General features: G+C 37.5%; 1 protein-coding gene across 1 annotated transcript in view; it reads left to right on the top strand.

Moving 5' to 3' along the window:
- FAM171B (family with sequence similarity 171 member B) overlaps positions 1-16,468 on the top strand; it is a 49,407-nt gene extending 32,939 nt beyond the window's left edge. Inside the window, exons 4-8 of the mRNA XM_081142123.1 lie at positions 2,977-3,135; positions 5,074-5,244; positions 6,774-6,890; positions 11,410-11,533; positions 11,784-16,468. Of these exons, the coding sequence (XP_080998249.1) occupies positions 2,977-3,135; positions 5,074-5,244; positions 6,774-6,890; positions 11,410-11,533; positions 11,784-13,125 (1,913 nt within the window). The 3' untranslated portion in view covers positions 13,126-16,468. The remainder of the gene's footprint in view (positions 1-2,976; positions 3,136-5,073; positions 5,245-6,773; positions 6,891-11,409; positions 11,534-11,783) is intronic.
- The last annotated feature ends 413 nt before the right edge of the window (positions 16,469-16,881 follow it).

Raw genomic sequence — 16,881 nt, 5'->3', positions numbered from 1 at the left:
ACATTGGACTTCTGGAAATATTGGAAAGAGCTTCTGAACTTCTTTCCAAATCAAATCTCTCACTGGGCTTTAGTGGCTGGTTGAATTAGTAGAAGGGCTCAGCCCTTTGGCACTTTCTAATTTGCAGGTCACCTTCCTTCCTGCCTGTGGCATTAATCTTGCTGCTTGTGTGGGAGAGACCCGAGACAGGGCAGTTAAGTGTCTGCCCTGCATACATGATTTGCCCGCTTGCACATCCCACGGGAAGGATTCAGAAGCCTGATTTGGGGTCTGACTCAAGCTGTGCCCTCCAGTTCTGCTTTAACAGGCATGAGGATGATAATTTCATCTTATCCCCTCACCTCCCTTAACTAGTCCTTAGGGGAACACCCAGCATTTTGTGACTCTTACTGCATATTTTATAAAACCTCTATAAATGACAATTATTTGCCTATAAATGACAATTTATTTTGTATTGAGGAATTAATGTTTAGGACTAAAGCATAATAGGAACGATTGGTAAAGAAAGAAAATCCTCAAAATAGTTTATAAGAAAGTCACGGTAAAAAAATTGTTTTGAAAGTCGTCTTCATTTTCAGAAGCATTAGAAAAGAAAACCCAATACTGCTACTTAGAAAAAAATGTAAACTAGGGCTTGATTAATATTGGAGTAATTTACTGAGTGAGGCAGTAGAGTCTCTTACGCTTGAAATGCTAAGGCACTCGGCAGAATTTTGATCTCAGGTTTGCTGGTGCGTGGCAGAAGGGGTGGACGTGGAGTCATAGAATTATTCTACTTCACTCTATTACAATGTGTGTAATAGAGTGAAAAGAAAATGGGACTGCATACCTGCAAAGAGAAGCTACGTTTTATGTTGCGGGGCCTTTGTGGAATCAGGTTCTCCACAGCCCCTCTTCAGTGTTTTATTTGTTTGGGTTTTGTTTTGACATATCCCCTACTCCTCACTGGCCTCTTCAGACCCCATTACAATTGTAATTCCTGCTGGAATACATGAAATGGATGGGTGTGAGCATACCTGTGTGCCTCTACTCTGCCACTGTGCCAGGCAGTGGGGAGCTCTCATCTGCCTGGGTAATACTGCCCTGCCTTGGCATGTCGCCGTGAGAACACCGTGAGCCTTCCTGAATTCTCAGATCCCTTCCTTTTACTGCCTTGCTTCCCCGAGAGTTAACATATTAGTAAGGCCAAGCAGAAAGGATGGATGTTTCCGACGATGTTACCTTATTCCTTAGAAGTTACACATTCTCATTCCATAAAATGTTTATATATTTTCCCTTCAAGGTTTTATCAGGAAGGTGTTCCGTTTGTATAGTGAAAGTGTGTGAATGTATTTGCAATAAAAGGAGCAGGAGAAGTTGGAAACTTCAGAAAAGTACAAAACCTTAGAGAAGGCCAACTAGACATTGGCCACAGTGTACACGTTTTCAGTTGTATGAAGTTTGGATGTTCAACATAATTAAGTCACACAGTGTAAAGAGTAAGTTGTAGATAGTACCAGTAAGTGATTCAGAAGGTATCAGATTGTTTCCTCAAACAACTTAAGAATAGTATCTCATAAATGCATTGTTTTTCTTTATAGCCCTTAACTATTTATTTTCCAAGTATTATTTTACTAGCTTCATATATAAAAAGTAAACTATACATTGATTTTGAGAATTATCTTACATTATTTTATTATTTGTCATACAACACTTTAAAAACCAATACTTTTTTTATCCTAATAATTTTTTTAAAAAATATATCTTTATTGATTTTAGAGAGAGGAAAGGAGAGGGAGAGAGAGATAGAAACATCAATGATGAGAGAGTCACTGATCGAGCGACCTGGGCATGTGTCCTACCGGGAATCGAACCCCGATCGCCTGGATCCTAGGTCGACTCTCAACTGCTGAGCCTCGCCTGGCCGGGCTATCTTAATAATTTTAACAATTCCTTTTGTCTTTATCAAAGTCCAAGGCAGAAGCTGATGTCTGATAATTTTTTGTTTTAATGATTTAAAAGTTAACCTTTGAATTTGTAAAATAAGACATGTTGATTACAGAAATATCAATATTGCCAGAATTTTGACTCCATAAATTATGTTGGAAGGTCGTTAATTCAAAGTTATTAATGTGAGATTATATTTATCAATTGAGTGCCTGGCATTGGGAAGCCTTTTAATGCATGTTTAGTTATCTGTTAGAGAACTTACCCAGTTCAGTATATGACTGAATATCAGCAAAGCCACTTTCTATTGTAAGTTGCTGAAAACCCAGTCCTAAACCAGCTTAAGCACAAAGGAGGCACTTAATTATTTGTTGCTCAAATAATTGATGGGTATAGGAGTCAGACCAACTTGAGACATGTGTGATCAGGGCTTCTGTTGAAATAATTGAGCACTAGTTTTTCTCACTTTATTTCTTAACTGTTCATTCCTTAAATATTATCTCCATTTTCAAACCAACTTTCATTTTTGGTCAAAAGATGGCTTTTGCAACTCATGGACATATTATCTGATCATATAACATCCAGTGAGGAAAAAGCAAGTCTTTTTCTCTAGAAATCCAAGCAAAACTCACATTGCATCTCATTAACTGTAGCTATCACAAGGTCCCTCATTGAACAAATCAATGTAACCAAGAGAATAATGAATGAGAGGCTTTTGACTGGTTTCCTCCCATTCTGGTATGCACCATTAACTCTACTCCTATTATAGAAGGAAATCCCAAGTGAACCATATGGGCTAAAAATGGTCAGTATGTGGTTCCCTGGCGTGAAACCCAAAAAAGGGTGAAGGATTTCTGGGCAGCAGAATCAAGCAGCCTGTAGGATAAAGGTGCCTTGTGTGATCTGAAGAAATATAATTACATGAGATGTTGCGTAATGTTTAGAAATAATTATAACTGCTTCCTTTAAGGTAAAATTTCCTGGCCAGTGATACTGTACTTAATGGGAATTTGTTTTGTCTATTTGTAATGAGGTTATTTTTTCTTCCAGATGCCAAATCTCAACCAAGTGTTCAGTTTTCAAAAGCCTTAATTAAACTACCAGACAACCATCACATTAGCAATGTTACAGGCTACCTTACAGTTCTACAACAATTTTTGAAAGTGGACAATTTTCTGTATACATCTGGAATTACTCTTGATAAATCAGGTATTGTCTCATTTTTACATAATATAATCATACGTATCAGAAAGAGTACATAACTCATCAAATACTGCTGAAGTTATTTAGATTGGATATTCATTTAAGTTTTGGAGGATACATGCCACTTTTGAAACATAAATCTAGTTGTTAAAATGTTTATAAGCAATTAATTCCCTTTCATGCAATGAAAGAAAGATTATACAATAGTCTTCTGCATACACAATTTCAAATTAAGGAAATTTAATCTATAGGATACTTTTATCTAAAAGAGGTAAAAAAAGGTATAGAAAAATAATAATGATTATTGTGTAACTTTGCAAATTAAAAAATACATTTAAAAATGGAAATGTGATTTAAAGAAATTTATACACATCTTTTTATAATTTGACCTATTCATTCTTATCAAATTGATCAGAAGTGTCAGTAATTGTTAAATATAAAGAAGTTTATAGATTGGAGTAAGCAATCGTAAATTTTTCTTTTCATATATATTTGCTATTCTCTGTGAGTAAAATATATCTATCTATTCCAGACTCAACAGCTAGTATATTTCTATAAGGCTATCATGACCTACCAGGGAAGGGAATGCCGGAATTTTACATCTTATTTAACAATACGCCTATGACTAACCCCCATAAGAACTCTACATTCCCTCTGTACATCCACAGTTGTTCCACCATTTCTACTACTCGTTGCAACATAACTTAAACTCCACTGTTTAGTATTATCTCAGACAATCTAATTTGGATGGTTTGAGTTGTGTCAAAATTTGGGTTCATTTCAGTTGGGGAACAGCTGGAAATTGGAGTAATAAAGGCATATGGGTGTTTCGGTTCGATGGGTGTGCTGGTTTTTTTAACCTGCCGTAGCTGATGCTCATGCTGTCAGTGCCCTGGCCAGGTGACCCTGACTCCTGTTTGCAGCCTGTTTCCTAATGCACACACCTGAGGGCTTTCCCTCGTCCAGGGAGTAGGCTTGGCCCTTACCTGGGCAGGGTCTCAACATGTGACGGATGAGTCCATAAATACTCCCGTTTCTTTGCCTTGACTAGGGCAAGTCTGAGCCAGATTCTGTCCAGTGAGACTGAAGGGAGTTGCCACGGAGACAACCTGCTCATTAACACGTCCTGTGCTGGCTTCCTTCCTTCTACATTACTCCCCTGCTCCCTCAGTGGTGCTCATCTGAGGGTCTTGAAGAGGCCAGTCTAGGACACCTGCTGAGGTTTTCCAGATGTCAGTTACAGGATGCTCAAAATAAAAACACTGACAAGAGCAGTACAAGTGAAGCCCATGTTGCACTGGACAGTTTTATGGACAAGACTCATTAGATTCAGTAGGAAGGGATCATAATGTACTCTGCCCTCCAACTTTTCTACCACCTGCTTTTGAGATTGTTCATTCAATGTTTCAGTTATTCTGAGAATGCTAACATTTTAAAGTTCTAGAGCAGTGCTGTCAAACCAGAATGTTCTGTGTTGTCCAGTATGGTAGCCACCAGGCACATGTTGCTATTGAGTTCTTGATATATGATGAGTGCTGAGAAACTACACTGCCAATGTCACTTAAATTTAAATTGTGACATGCTGCGGGTGGCTACTGTATTGGATTGCACAGTTCTAGAGTTCTGTGAATATGAAAGTTTTTTTGTAAATAAAAGTTTATTCCTTCTCATTGTCTTTTAGTCTCCTGTCTTCCTGTACCATTGTTCCTCTTTTCTTTGAGTTGGCCTTATCCCAGGTAATGGGGCATCGATCTCAGCAGTTTCAGCCGCATTCGGTATCTGAAGCCATGACTACGTAGAGCTGGGGGGTGGCAGTCACTTCAGAAAGCCAGTAGTCACCTGGTCTGATGATTGGGTGAATTAGAGGCCCATATTAATTTGTTATTAATATGTAACTACAACCTGTGTTTTACGTAAAATTTTAATAAATTATCTTTTTTATAGGTTTTGAAAGCATTGAATTGACTCCTCTTGCTGCAATATGTGTGAAGATATATTCTGGAGGAAAAGAATTAAAGGTGGATGGCTCTATTCAGGTTTCTCTCCCCCTTCTCCATACAAATGATGTAAGTGCAGGGGATCACATACCTGCCTGGACATTTGATATGAACACAGGTATGTGAGCTACATAGAAATATTCTGAGTATTTCTTTTGAAATGTTTGATCTCAGAAATATGTTTCTGTATTTTTATTTTTTTCAGCTTTACTGAGGTATAATTGACTAATGAAATGTCTATATTTTAATATAGAATGAAATAATTTAATAATAACTTATTACTGAAAAAAATTATACCATTTATATTTGAAAGACTATATGCACCCCTATGGCTATAGCAGTGCTATTTACAATAGCTAAGATCTGGAAACCACCCAAGTGCCCATCAGTAGATGAGTGGATAAAAAAGCTGTGGGACATTTACACACCATGGAATACTATCAGCTCTAAAAAAGAAGGATCTTGTACCCTTTGAGATAGCATGAAGGGACCTGGACAGTGTTATGCTAAGTGAAATAAGTCAGGCAGAGAAAGACAAGTACCACATGATCTTACTTATATGTGGAATCTAAGGAACAAAATAAACTGACGAACAAAATAGATCCATAGACATGGAAGCATGGAACAGACTGACAGATCTCAGAGGGAAGGGGGGAGGTGGAGGCAGGAAGAGATTAACCAAAGAATTTATATGCATATATGCATAACCCATGGACACAGTCAGTAGTGCAGCAAAGGCCTGAGGGAGGGAGAGTGGGGGAGGGGGTCAGTGGGGGAAAAAAGAGGGACATCTGTAATATTTTCAACAATAAAGATTTTTATTTTTAAAAAGAAAGCTGCTTGTTATGAATAACAAGAAATTCTTTCACTCAGGAAATTGTCAGGGTTTTAAGAGCTCGGTGCCAGGACTAGAGACTAAGACCAAATATATATTTCTTATTATAATATCACAGTAGTATACTATTGTAAATCACTGGATTAAGAGCTCTAAGACCTGGATTCTAGTCCACTTACTAGCAGTGTTATTTTTGAACAAATCCCTTGGTTGGACTTCAGTTTTCTAACGTTGAATGAGAGTTGTTTTAACACTTTAAAGAAGAATATCTGCTGTTTGAGTCCTGATTTCTGATTATTCCTCCTGACAAAGGACTTTGTCTCTAATGTACCTTTCAGTGACAAAATTTTTGAATTGGTTTATCACATATGCAACATTTTGTACACTGTATACACTATAACTGTTTAATTAGAATCCCAGAACCGGTGAAAAATAACCACCTATTGATAAGGTTGGATTTCACTGCTCACAGCCTTAAGATATATCTCAATAGGTACAATTTAAACATTATTTGGAGAGTCACGATCTCCATAAATATGCGTGCATCCGTTATTTATTTTTAATGATTTTATTTCCTGTAGTCATAACAAATCATTCAAATTATTTTATTTAATATCTTATCATATGTACTATATACCATGTAATATATGATGTATATATTATCCCATGGTAATACATTGCTACAGTTTTCATAATTTTTTAAAAAGTCCTGCAAGGTACTTACTTTATACATAACTATCAGCAAACTCCAATCAGCTCTAAAGAGATATGAACTATAGCCACTTGGTATTTTTACTTACCTTTCTTTTTAGGTACTTGGATAAATCATGGCCAGGGAATGGTCAAGGACTATAATAATCATTTAATTTGGACATACGATGCACCACATTTGGGCTACTGGATAGCAGCTCCACTTCCAGGAACTAGAGGTTTGTAAAAATGAAACAAAATGTAATTTAAAAACACACAAGTAGTCATACTGGAATGGATAGCAGATCTCGATTATAAAAGCATTGCCACTTGCTGTAAGATACTGGAAAATGCTTCTAGTCTCTTGATCTCAGCTTTATTATTTTCATGTGTATAAGATTAGGATTCATGAACTCTAAGGTTTCTTACAGTAACAATGTCTGGTAAAGTACAAAGTTTGTTCAAATCAAGTATTTTCTTAGTTTACTTTTTGTGAATAAATTCTACCTAGATCAGTTAGAGCATTTGGTTGCATGGAGCAGGAACAGATTTTAAATAATTAAAATAAGGTTAGGATATAGGGAGTTCACAAGATGCTAGGGAAGGCTGAAGGTCCAGATTCTAAAAGGCAGAAATCCCCAAGGGCCCAGTTCACAGGCCTACTTGACAGTCATCACGCGATTACTGCTGCGTGAGGCTGACTCCAACCCTTTGCAGTCCTTTCCTCTCACTGTTCCTGACCATTCTAGGGATGAAGAACTGGGCTGGCCTAGACTTGGGTCATGAGCACACCCCTTCCCTTGGTGGAGGGAAGGCTGCTGAATAATAGTGTCCCCAGACTGTTCCCAAGATAAGACAAGTGATAGCCCAAATGAAGATTGGCCTGACATGAACAGAGGTGGACAGAAACCAAGAACTGTCCACCAGGGATGACCTATTCATATTCTAGGAGAAATGAGTATTTTGCTTTTCTAGATTTAACATGGCATCAAATTATATCATTTGTACCTAAGGAAATCCTACATTTATCTTTCAGTTGTGTAACTCTCTCAAAATATCCAAACCCTGCATATTTTTATCCATTAAATCGTCTCAAAAAAGAGAAAAACCTTCTAACCTGCTCTAGTAGAGACTGGTCGCCGCCCTCTGGGTCTCTGGCGTGCCGGCTGGGATGGGTGGAGTTGCTTCTCGGCTGTGCCTGCTGCCAGCACTGCTAAGTCCGCTTTCGGCCTTCAGCATCTTGCTGGTCTTGTCTCTTAGCTGACCCTCCTTTACCATGTGGGCTTATAATCTACAAAGACAGAACAAAGCAAAGCTTTCAGTGCCGTTTCAGTGAAGTTTTGGGAGAGTATGAAAGCTGAGTGCGTGTCATTCCTTCGTCTCTAATCATGTGTTGGAGAACTGGTCCTTCTGGCTGAGTGCCGGGGCTCCCAGCGGAGGCAGCTGCGACCGGCTATTCACGCTGGTCAGGGACAGTCCCGGCGCACATGCTGGCCCAGGATGCGGATGGCGTCCAACACACCTTTCTCTGCAGCGTTCTGTCATCACTTCCTCATGGCTGTCTATTCGTTTGAAGACCCACAGTTTTCCTGAAATTTTTTTTAAATGTAGGTTTTAATTTTCATATTTTGTTGGCAACCTTTTAAACCCTTTTAAACTCTGCAAGTAACAAGACTTTTTTTAAAGTTGAATTTATTGGGTGACATTCGTTGGTTAATAAACCACACAAAACTTTTTTTTTAATGAAGTCAAAATTTAGTATTCCAATAGAAGAAATATAAGCCATTAAGCATATATGATCAAAAGGGACATTCTTTCTGTTTCTATTTTGACCTTAGTACCTATGAAATTATTATTCAGAAACCAGAGGGTGGTTACTTTTGTTCTTCATGATGCAAAATATCACGCAGTCTTGCCAGCTGTCTGGCCTTATGCCATTCTACATTTGCAACTACAATGAAATATTGATGAAAAAGAACAATATTTAATTTAATACTTCAAGTCAACTAAACCCAAGTTACTTCATTTCTAATAAAAGTAGCCTAAGGAGCACTTGGGTTTTATAGAGACGTGTACCTTCCACTAAACATCTGAAACTACCAATTTATATAGATGACTTTATGAATTATAAATAGGTTAAAGTGCTTTTTTAAATAGGTTAAAGTTTTGTTTCAGCTTATACATTGGAAAAGATTTTGTGTGAGTCAGTACTGAAATGGAAGGGTGGGATTCACATTTGGATTCAACTAGATACCTTCTGGTGATGGTTTTATTCTGCAAGCGTATCACAGTCTAAGAAACACTATACTAGAAATAGGGATAACTCAATTGTAACTCTGACTTTGCCAGTAACTACCTGGGTGAGTTTGAAATAGGTACTTATCCATCTGAGTATTAGTTTTCTGGTTTCTAAATGGTGGGAGTTGGATATGATGATCTCTAATATCCCAAAACATTTTAGGATGTGTTACTTAAAATCAAAATTGGTCCTGTGATGGGCTTGTTACTGTGCTGGAGCTACTTTGGTAGTTATTTGGTTAATATATAAATCTGTTTTTAAAATAAATCTTAAATAGAATTCTAGAATTCCTTGAAGAAATATTAAGTGCAAGAAAATTTTTCATAGATTGTTCTAGGCAAGTATATAGGTGAGTATAAAGTTTAATAAACAAGTGCTTATTAATGTATTTAAATATTCATTTTCAAATGTATTTCAATCTTGAAAATATATTGTAATTTTCTAACTTTTTAACCCCTTCTAGGCGTGCACACTCACACCACAGACACACACACGGATGCATAATTTTTTGCTCTTGTCGTACATATAAGATTTGCGGCAAACCCAATAGTATCATCTTCCTATTTCCCAAAGTGAGTTTTCTTGGAATCCTGTGGAGTGAAACTCGCTAACATTACTCTATTGTGGAAACATATGCTCCTATAGTCTTAGGAGCAGAAGCTGAATTTCACCCAGTTATAAACAAACTTGACTCATTTGCAGCTCTGGATCCTGAATAAGAATCCACAGATGGAATTGTTACTCTTCTTATTTTTGTTTGAAGAAATTTCATAGTATGTCATATTGTACTTGGTTGCCTATTAGATATGATCAACACTTTAATATTAGTAACCATATATGAGTGTGTGCCCAATTCCAGAGTGCCTATTCTTACATAACCTAGAGTTATACAACAGTGTAGTATACCCAACACTTATTGACTGCTTATCATGTGCTAAGCACTATTCTGTTTTATAAATATTACCTTGTTTAATCCTCAACAACCCACATGGGTTAGGTATGACAGATACGAACTGAAGCACAAAGAAAGGAAACTTGCCCAAGACACTTAGAAATAAATGGTGAGGCCAGGATTCCATGTCAGGCCCTCTGGCTCCAGAGTCTGTATACATATCCACAATGCTGCTTCTCCAAGTCCTTTGCTATCACTGTTACTTTACTTCTGTTAAATTAGATGATGCAGAATTTAAAGGATAGATTTAAAGACCTTGTGGCTCTCAGTCCCTTCCAGTGCCCTTGGTGAAGGTGAGAGTCTCATTCTGGAGGTTTTCTCTTGGTAGAGATGACCAGACAACCCCTTGTCTCACCATGCTCAGCCCCTTATCACCCTGAACACGTATTACAGTCTAGTAGGTGGTACTGATCAGTAGAGTTATGTACTTTTTTGAACAAAATGAAGTCTTAGTGATACTGAAAAGCTTACCTCAAGATTAGTTGCCCAGTAGTATTGATTTTCATGCAGAGTCTTAATAGCCTGCACTTGTCATTTCAGTGTGTTCATCAGCTTTTACTGCAATTACAGTGCTGTTATGATAACTTTATCTATGTGCTCCCTCATAATGGAGGATAGTGGGTCAACTGTACCTCTCCTGGGCACAGCTTGCTGGGATCATGGCATCTTCTTAGTCTGCAGCCAAGGCTGAAGGAACTGCAACTTTTAATCCTTCAAGTCCCAGAAATTTTGGATTCTCTCTAGTCCTGTCATCACTGCTTACTTTGGCAAATTCTGTTTTGAATTTATCTTTAAAATTTCTTTTTTTAGTTGAATGCAGCTAGTAACAGTCCACACTTACTACCTATATTCTATCTCAAAACCTCTTTGCACAAAGCTTAAATTAATTGGAAATATTTTCTCCCAGTTTATTCCACCAAATATTTTGCTACTCCATAACTTGGGTTATCATTTATACTGCCTACCGAAGCCATTTCCTCACTGCTCACTGCCTGGCCTGAGCCAGTGTCACATATTTTAGGGTTTTGTTATAGCAGCATTTTAGTGTCTTGGTTTATAACAGCCATTGCTGCAGTAACAAGAAATCTGCTATCTCAGTGGCCGACAATGGCAAGCAGTTATTTGTTGCTTACACTGGGCTTAGTTTTGACCGTTGGGCTTAGTTTTGTTCAGTTCAACATGTTTTCTCATTCTAGAACGGAGGTTGAAGTAACACCACTTCTCTGGGACATACTGTTCACGTATTAGAGGACCTTATATGGGCAGGGCCATAACATGCAACCTCACTTACGGTGCTCACGTTTCACTGAGCAGAGCAAGTCAGTTGATTAAGCCCAAAGAGAGGGTTTTCTCCACCCACAGGAAGCCTGCCTTTTGAAGGGAGCAGACAAATACGTTTGTACACATTTTCAGTCTGCTTCACTCAGGATAGGACATAGTTGAAAATTTGATCTAAACTATAGATTTTCTTTTTGTTTTATTTGTTTGTTTATATCGAACCATTTAGGTTCAGGTATAAATGGAGACTCCAAGGACATAACTGCCTACCACACGGTGTTTCTGACAGCCATACTGGGAGGAACAGTAGTTATTGTCATTGGATTTTTTACTGTGCTTCTTTGTTACTGCAGGTAAGAAAATAGTAAGATGTGTAAACGCCCAAAACTATCAAATTATGGTGTTGTGTCAATATGTTCTGTGTATTACAAAGTTTATTTGTAGAAATCAATGGATTATTCTTTAAAATATGTAGATTAAAATAAAAATGGATATAGTCTAATATATAAGCATTGCCTATATAATATACATATCGGGGGATGAATATTTAAAGGAACCTTCTAGACTGTAAGTTATAAACATTGTTTGCCTTCTTTTCTCTAGGGATAAGTGTGGCACTCCCCAGAAAAGAGAAAGAAATATCACTAAGCTCGAGGTCCTCAAGAGAGACCAGACAACTTCAACAACACACATAAATCACATCAGTTCAGTCAAAGTTCCATTAAAAGCTGAGGACAAGTCACAGTTATTCAATGCCAAAAATTCGTCATACAGCCCGCAAAAAAAGGAACTGTCAAAGATGGAAGCAGAGGAGAGAATTTCCATGGTAAAAACTCGGGACAGTTTTAAAATCTACAATGAAGATGTTTCATTTCTGTCAGCCAATCAAAATAATTTCTCAAGAAACCCAACCCAGTCCTTGGAGTCCAGTGTAGGGGCCAAACAACTTACACACATTACCAACAACCTGTCTTCTCTAGGCGATGCTCAAGAGGAAAAGAGGTATCTGGCGGGTAGCGAGGAGGTGTATGGGCGCTCCCACCTCCCCGAGCAGCTCATGCACATCTACAGCCAGCCCATTGCCATCCTTCAGACAGCTGACCTTTTCTCCTCTCCAGAGCAGCTACATACAGCTAAGTCAGCTACTTTGCCAAGAAAGGGACAGCTAGTCTATGGCCAACTGATGGAACCAGTCAACAGAGAGAACTTTACCCAGACATTGCCCAAAATGCCAGTGCATTCTCATGCACAGCCTCCGGATGCCCGGGAAGAGAGCATCCCACTTGAAGGCCAGCAGAGCTTGCCGTCCCAGACCTCAGAGTGGGGCCGCTATTCCAGCAGCTTACTGGAGTCCGTGTCTGTGCCTGGGACACTCAATGAAGCTGTTGTAATGACCCCCTTTTCATCAGAGCTCCAAGGAATTTCAGAGCAGACCCTCCTGGAGCTGTCCAAAGGGAAGCCCTCCCCTCACCCCAGAGCCTGGTTTGTGTCTCTTGATGGGAAGCCAGTCGCCCAAGTGAGGCATTCCTTCATAGACCTGAAAAAGGGCAAGCGAACGCAGAGCAATGATACGAGCCTGGACTCGGGGGTGGACATGAACGAGCACCACTCAAGTAGGAAACTGGAGAGGGAGAAGACTTTCATCAAAAGCATGCACCAGCCTAAGATTCTGTACTTGGAAGATTTAGACCTGAGCAGTAGTGAGAGTGGAACCACTGTCTGCTCCCCTGAGGACCCAGCTCTCAGGCACATTCTAGATGGAGGGAGTGGCGCTATCATGGAGCACCCCGGGGAAGAGTCCCCAGGAAGAAAAAGCACTGGCGAAGATTTTGAAGCCAGTACGTCCCCCACTAGAAAAAGGGGCAGACCACCACTAGCCAAGAGAGACAGCAAAACTAATATCTGGAAGAAGCGAGAGGAACGCCCACTGATCCCCATAAATTAACACCAAGGACGATTGTGTCTCTGCTCTTTCGTGTTTATTCTTGCTTCTTATTGTAAATTGCGGTGTGAACTTCTTAAGAAGGTGACTGAGCAATTCAGTGGTCCCTGGATATGTCTCAAGCAGAGTAAATAGTAAAATGGTAATTCAGTAATGAGAGAGAAAGATACTAGGGAATGCTTCTCCTGACCTGTTCTTTTCATTTATTTTTGGGTGCTGAATTTGAAGTATCCAAGTGTTCAAAATGTAAAATAGCCTCAAGGTGTTAGTTATCTGAAAATGTTGCTCAGCCAGCCATCTCAGCCCTGACTCTCTTAAGGATGACATTGTGAAATGTGTCCTAAAGTTGTTTCCATTTAAAAGTGTTGCCTCTGCTTTGATGACTACCCCTGTGAAACACTTAGAAATGAAACTGTATTCTTCAGGCATCATATTCTTGTGAAATATTACTGTTTTGTTCCCCAATGCCTCTACTTGAAAATAACTTGATAAATGTTCTGGATTTATGTAATTCTAGAGTTTAAAGGCCAAACAACATTTTCTTTTTCTTTTTTTTGCTATAAACAGCATGTATATTGTATCGACCCCAAAGAAAATCCCATATTCATATAAGATGGGAAACTCCAGAATAAATGCTAAGGTGATAATTTTTTATTTATAAATCTGAGAAGTGAATGCTCTGATACCAGATTTTTATTTAAAATTTTTCTTTCCCCCTCCCTTGAAAGTGAAGTGAGCTTATTAGCTGTCAAGGAAAACTTTACACCAGTTTGGGAAAAACCACACAAAAAACCCCTTATCTTTAGTTTAAGACTCACTGATAATGTAAGCTAAAATCCGTTTTAAGATATGTCTTCTATTTAAAAAAAAATCTGGCACTAAAATGCTATTAGACTTGATTTTTAAAAATCAATAAATTTAAAGTTTCTTATGAACAATAAAAAAATCAAAATGTGTCGACCTAAAGGAAATGTTTATTTCAATTTTCTCTTAAATGTTGATGAGCTAAAAAAGAAATTCCATTTCCCTGAGACTCAAAAATACCTTTAGGATATTAGGTATATGTATAGATTTCTTTTTCCTGTTATATTCATAAGAGATGTTTGAGAAAAACAGTTTCAATTTCATGGGAAAAGTAAAAGTTTTTTCTTAAGTCACTTAGAGCCTTTCACTGCCCCCATCCCCCGGTTTTGGAAGTAATATGTCCATGTCCTTTTCATCATAGCAAAGAAGTCAGTGTGAACACATTCAGCTGTTTTTAATTATAAATGTCTTCAACTCTGAATTATTCATATGTCTTAAAAATAAATCTGTTAATTAAAATCAACTCATTCCATTTTTCTTAAAATTGCCACAAAGGCAAATGTCTGAAGCAGAACCTCCTTTTCCAAAGGGGGGAAACATGCAACAAAATTGTGTTCTTTCTCATTCCTACTAATCAACATGAGAGCAACATAGAGACCCAAGGCACATAAGTTGAAAGAACCAAAACTAGCCACATTAGCTTTAGTCAAATTATAAATGGATGTGTAATGACAGACTACAGCTTTCCCCCAGATAGACTTCAGCCAGTTTTTTTCCGTAACCACTTCTGAAGCACCTAACCTGTCAGATGACACTGCCACCTTTCTGTATTAACCCAGAGAACTTAAAGACCAAGGCAGAAGTTTGCTAGAATGTTACCCCAATCCATGGAAGAGATAGATGTTTTGGTAATACCTAGGTTAACTTTTATTTTTGTGGGGTGTAGTGATAAGGCCCCAAATTAGAGGAGGCTCCGTATTGGTCTTATACAGAAAGATAAAAGCATAAATGAAATGACTTGGGAACGGTTAAGGAGTTAGTGCTCTGCTGAAGTGCCTTTGATATAGACTTGCTTTATCAGATGGATATAACATCTTTCTTAAATGTGCATTTTCTGTTAGCCAACTTAAGCAGATGTGCCGTTTTTATTAAAAAATACAGACCTAGTGATTCACGTTGGAACAATGGAATTTGCATGCAAAGAGCATTTCTCTTTGTTTTGTGTGTTTCTTTTTTGAATCCAGTTTATATTGATAGATTATGTTGGAATGAAGTTAGAAACTATATAGGGAAATGTCGTACTTCTTCAATATTTTAAATGCATATTTCTCCCACCTTTAAGTAAAAACATTTCATCTCAGCTTAGTAAAGGACTGTACATGCTGATATAAGGGCGTACTGTTCAGGTATTCCACGTAGGCATTCTTGTGTAAAGGAAATGAGAAGATGCATCCCCAAGGGCTTTTCTAGAAATACATTATTTGTTTCAGAATAAAACCTTATTTTTTTAATATACTGCACATTCTGTTCTCAATTGGGAAGTATAGGCAATTTATCTTTTCTAATGATTAAAAATGTGCAACTTCTCATTTGTGAGTAGTTCACAGATTTCCTGTTAAAAAGCTGAAGCCATCTACTTTTTCTTAACCCAAGTGATAATAAACCTACAATATTTACAACTTTCTTAAATTTTTAAATTGAAAACCAACCCGGTTTTTTGCAAATGTAAACCTAGAGAATTTTGGTCACAAATTGTTAACATTTGTGGATCCTTTGTACATACTTTGCATATATATCTTAAAAGCAAAATTATCCCTCAATTAACTGATGGATTCGTTTACTAAAGCACAGCTATATGTATTTTTGAATACATATTAAGATCTTGAGACTTTATAAAATCCATTTTTATGACATGTAGGCAGTTGTATAGGGATCACACCCTTTTATAATACACAGGACACCGAGAAGGTCACAAATGTTGAGGAATCAAAGCACTTCTTGGCTTTGGCAATCATTTTCAGATCACTGCCTCTGTGTTTGAATCCTCTGGCATCAACGCATATGGTAGAGTTTTAGGGATCTGTGGGTCAAATAATATTCCTCAGAACTTCCCAGATAGGCCAAGCTCAAAGTTACATATTTATTTATAGGGAATGAGTTACTCACTTGCCCACTACTGGCTTTGTAAAGAATTTGACTGTGTTAATTTCCATCTCAGACCTAGAGTTGACATTTTGCCCTCTGTTTCCAAGTGTTTCTATCTTTTGTATTCTGTTATCAGAGGAATCTCACATTTCAGTGTACATTTATGGTCATTACTACTATATTTACTGCTGGAAACTGTAACAATCTGAAGATTTGTAAAATGTTAAACATAGTTCATTAAAGATAATAAAACAAATCTAAAAATGTACTTGATGCATTGTTTACTTTGGGTGAACTACAGACTATTCCTTTCTAAATTGTCATTTAATCTAGTAAATATTCAGTTATTTTTTATTTATTATACTCCCTACAGTAAAATAAACATTATATATTTGAATACCCCTTGTTTATATAATGAACTTGATTTCTCTTTGCATGTAATGTTCTCCAAAGTTCACATTTTTACTGTTAAAGCTGAGTATAGACATATTTCCTCCAATGAGAAGACGTCTTAAAATAGTGTGATAGAGTGTAAAATAAATTGCAATTCCCAAAATACTTAAGTGAGAAAATGATACACTATCTCCTTCCCACCTTTAAAACAGTTCTTCGTACTTTAAACCTAAGAATAAATTATAAAGGCTGTTTACACTTAGAATGTTAGATCTCCTTCAAGAGCCCTCCTGCTTAATTAATTGAACAGTACTTAAGTTCAAGCAATTTGTATTTTGAGCTTTAGAATATCCTTAGAATCATTACCCTGGGTGCCCCTTTTTAGACATTTTGTATAACGTAAGTGAATATTGTACT

This window comes from Miniopterus schreibersii (genome assembly GCF_964146895.1).
Source record: "Miniopterus schreibersii genome assembly, chromosome: 7".
Classification (NCBI taxonomy): domain Eukaryota; kingdom Metazoa; phylum Chordata; class Mammalia; order Chiroptera; family Miniopteridae; genus Miniopterus; species Miniopterus schreibersii.
The sequence above is the reverse complement of the archived record's forward strand: the minus strand, read 5'-3'. Positions and strand labels throughout refer to the sequence as shown.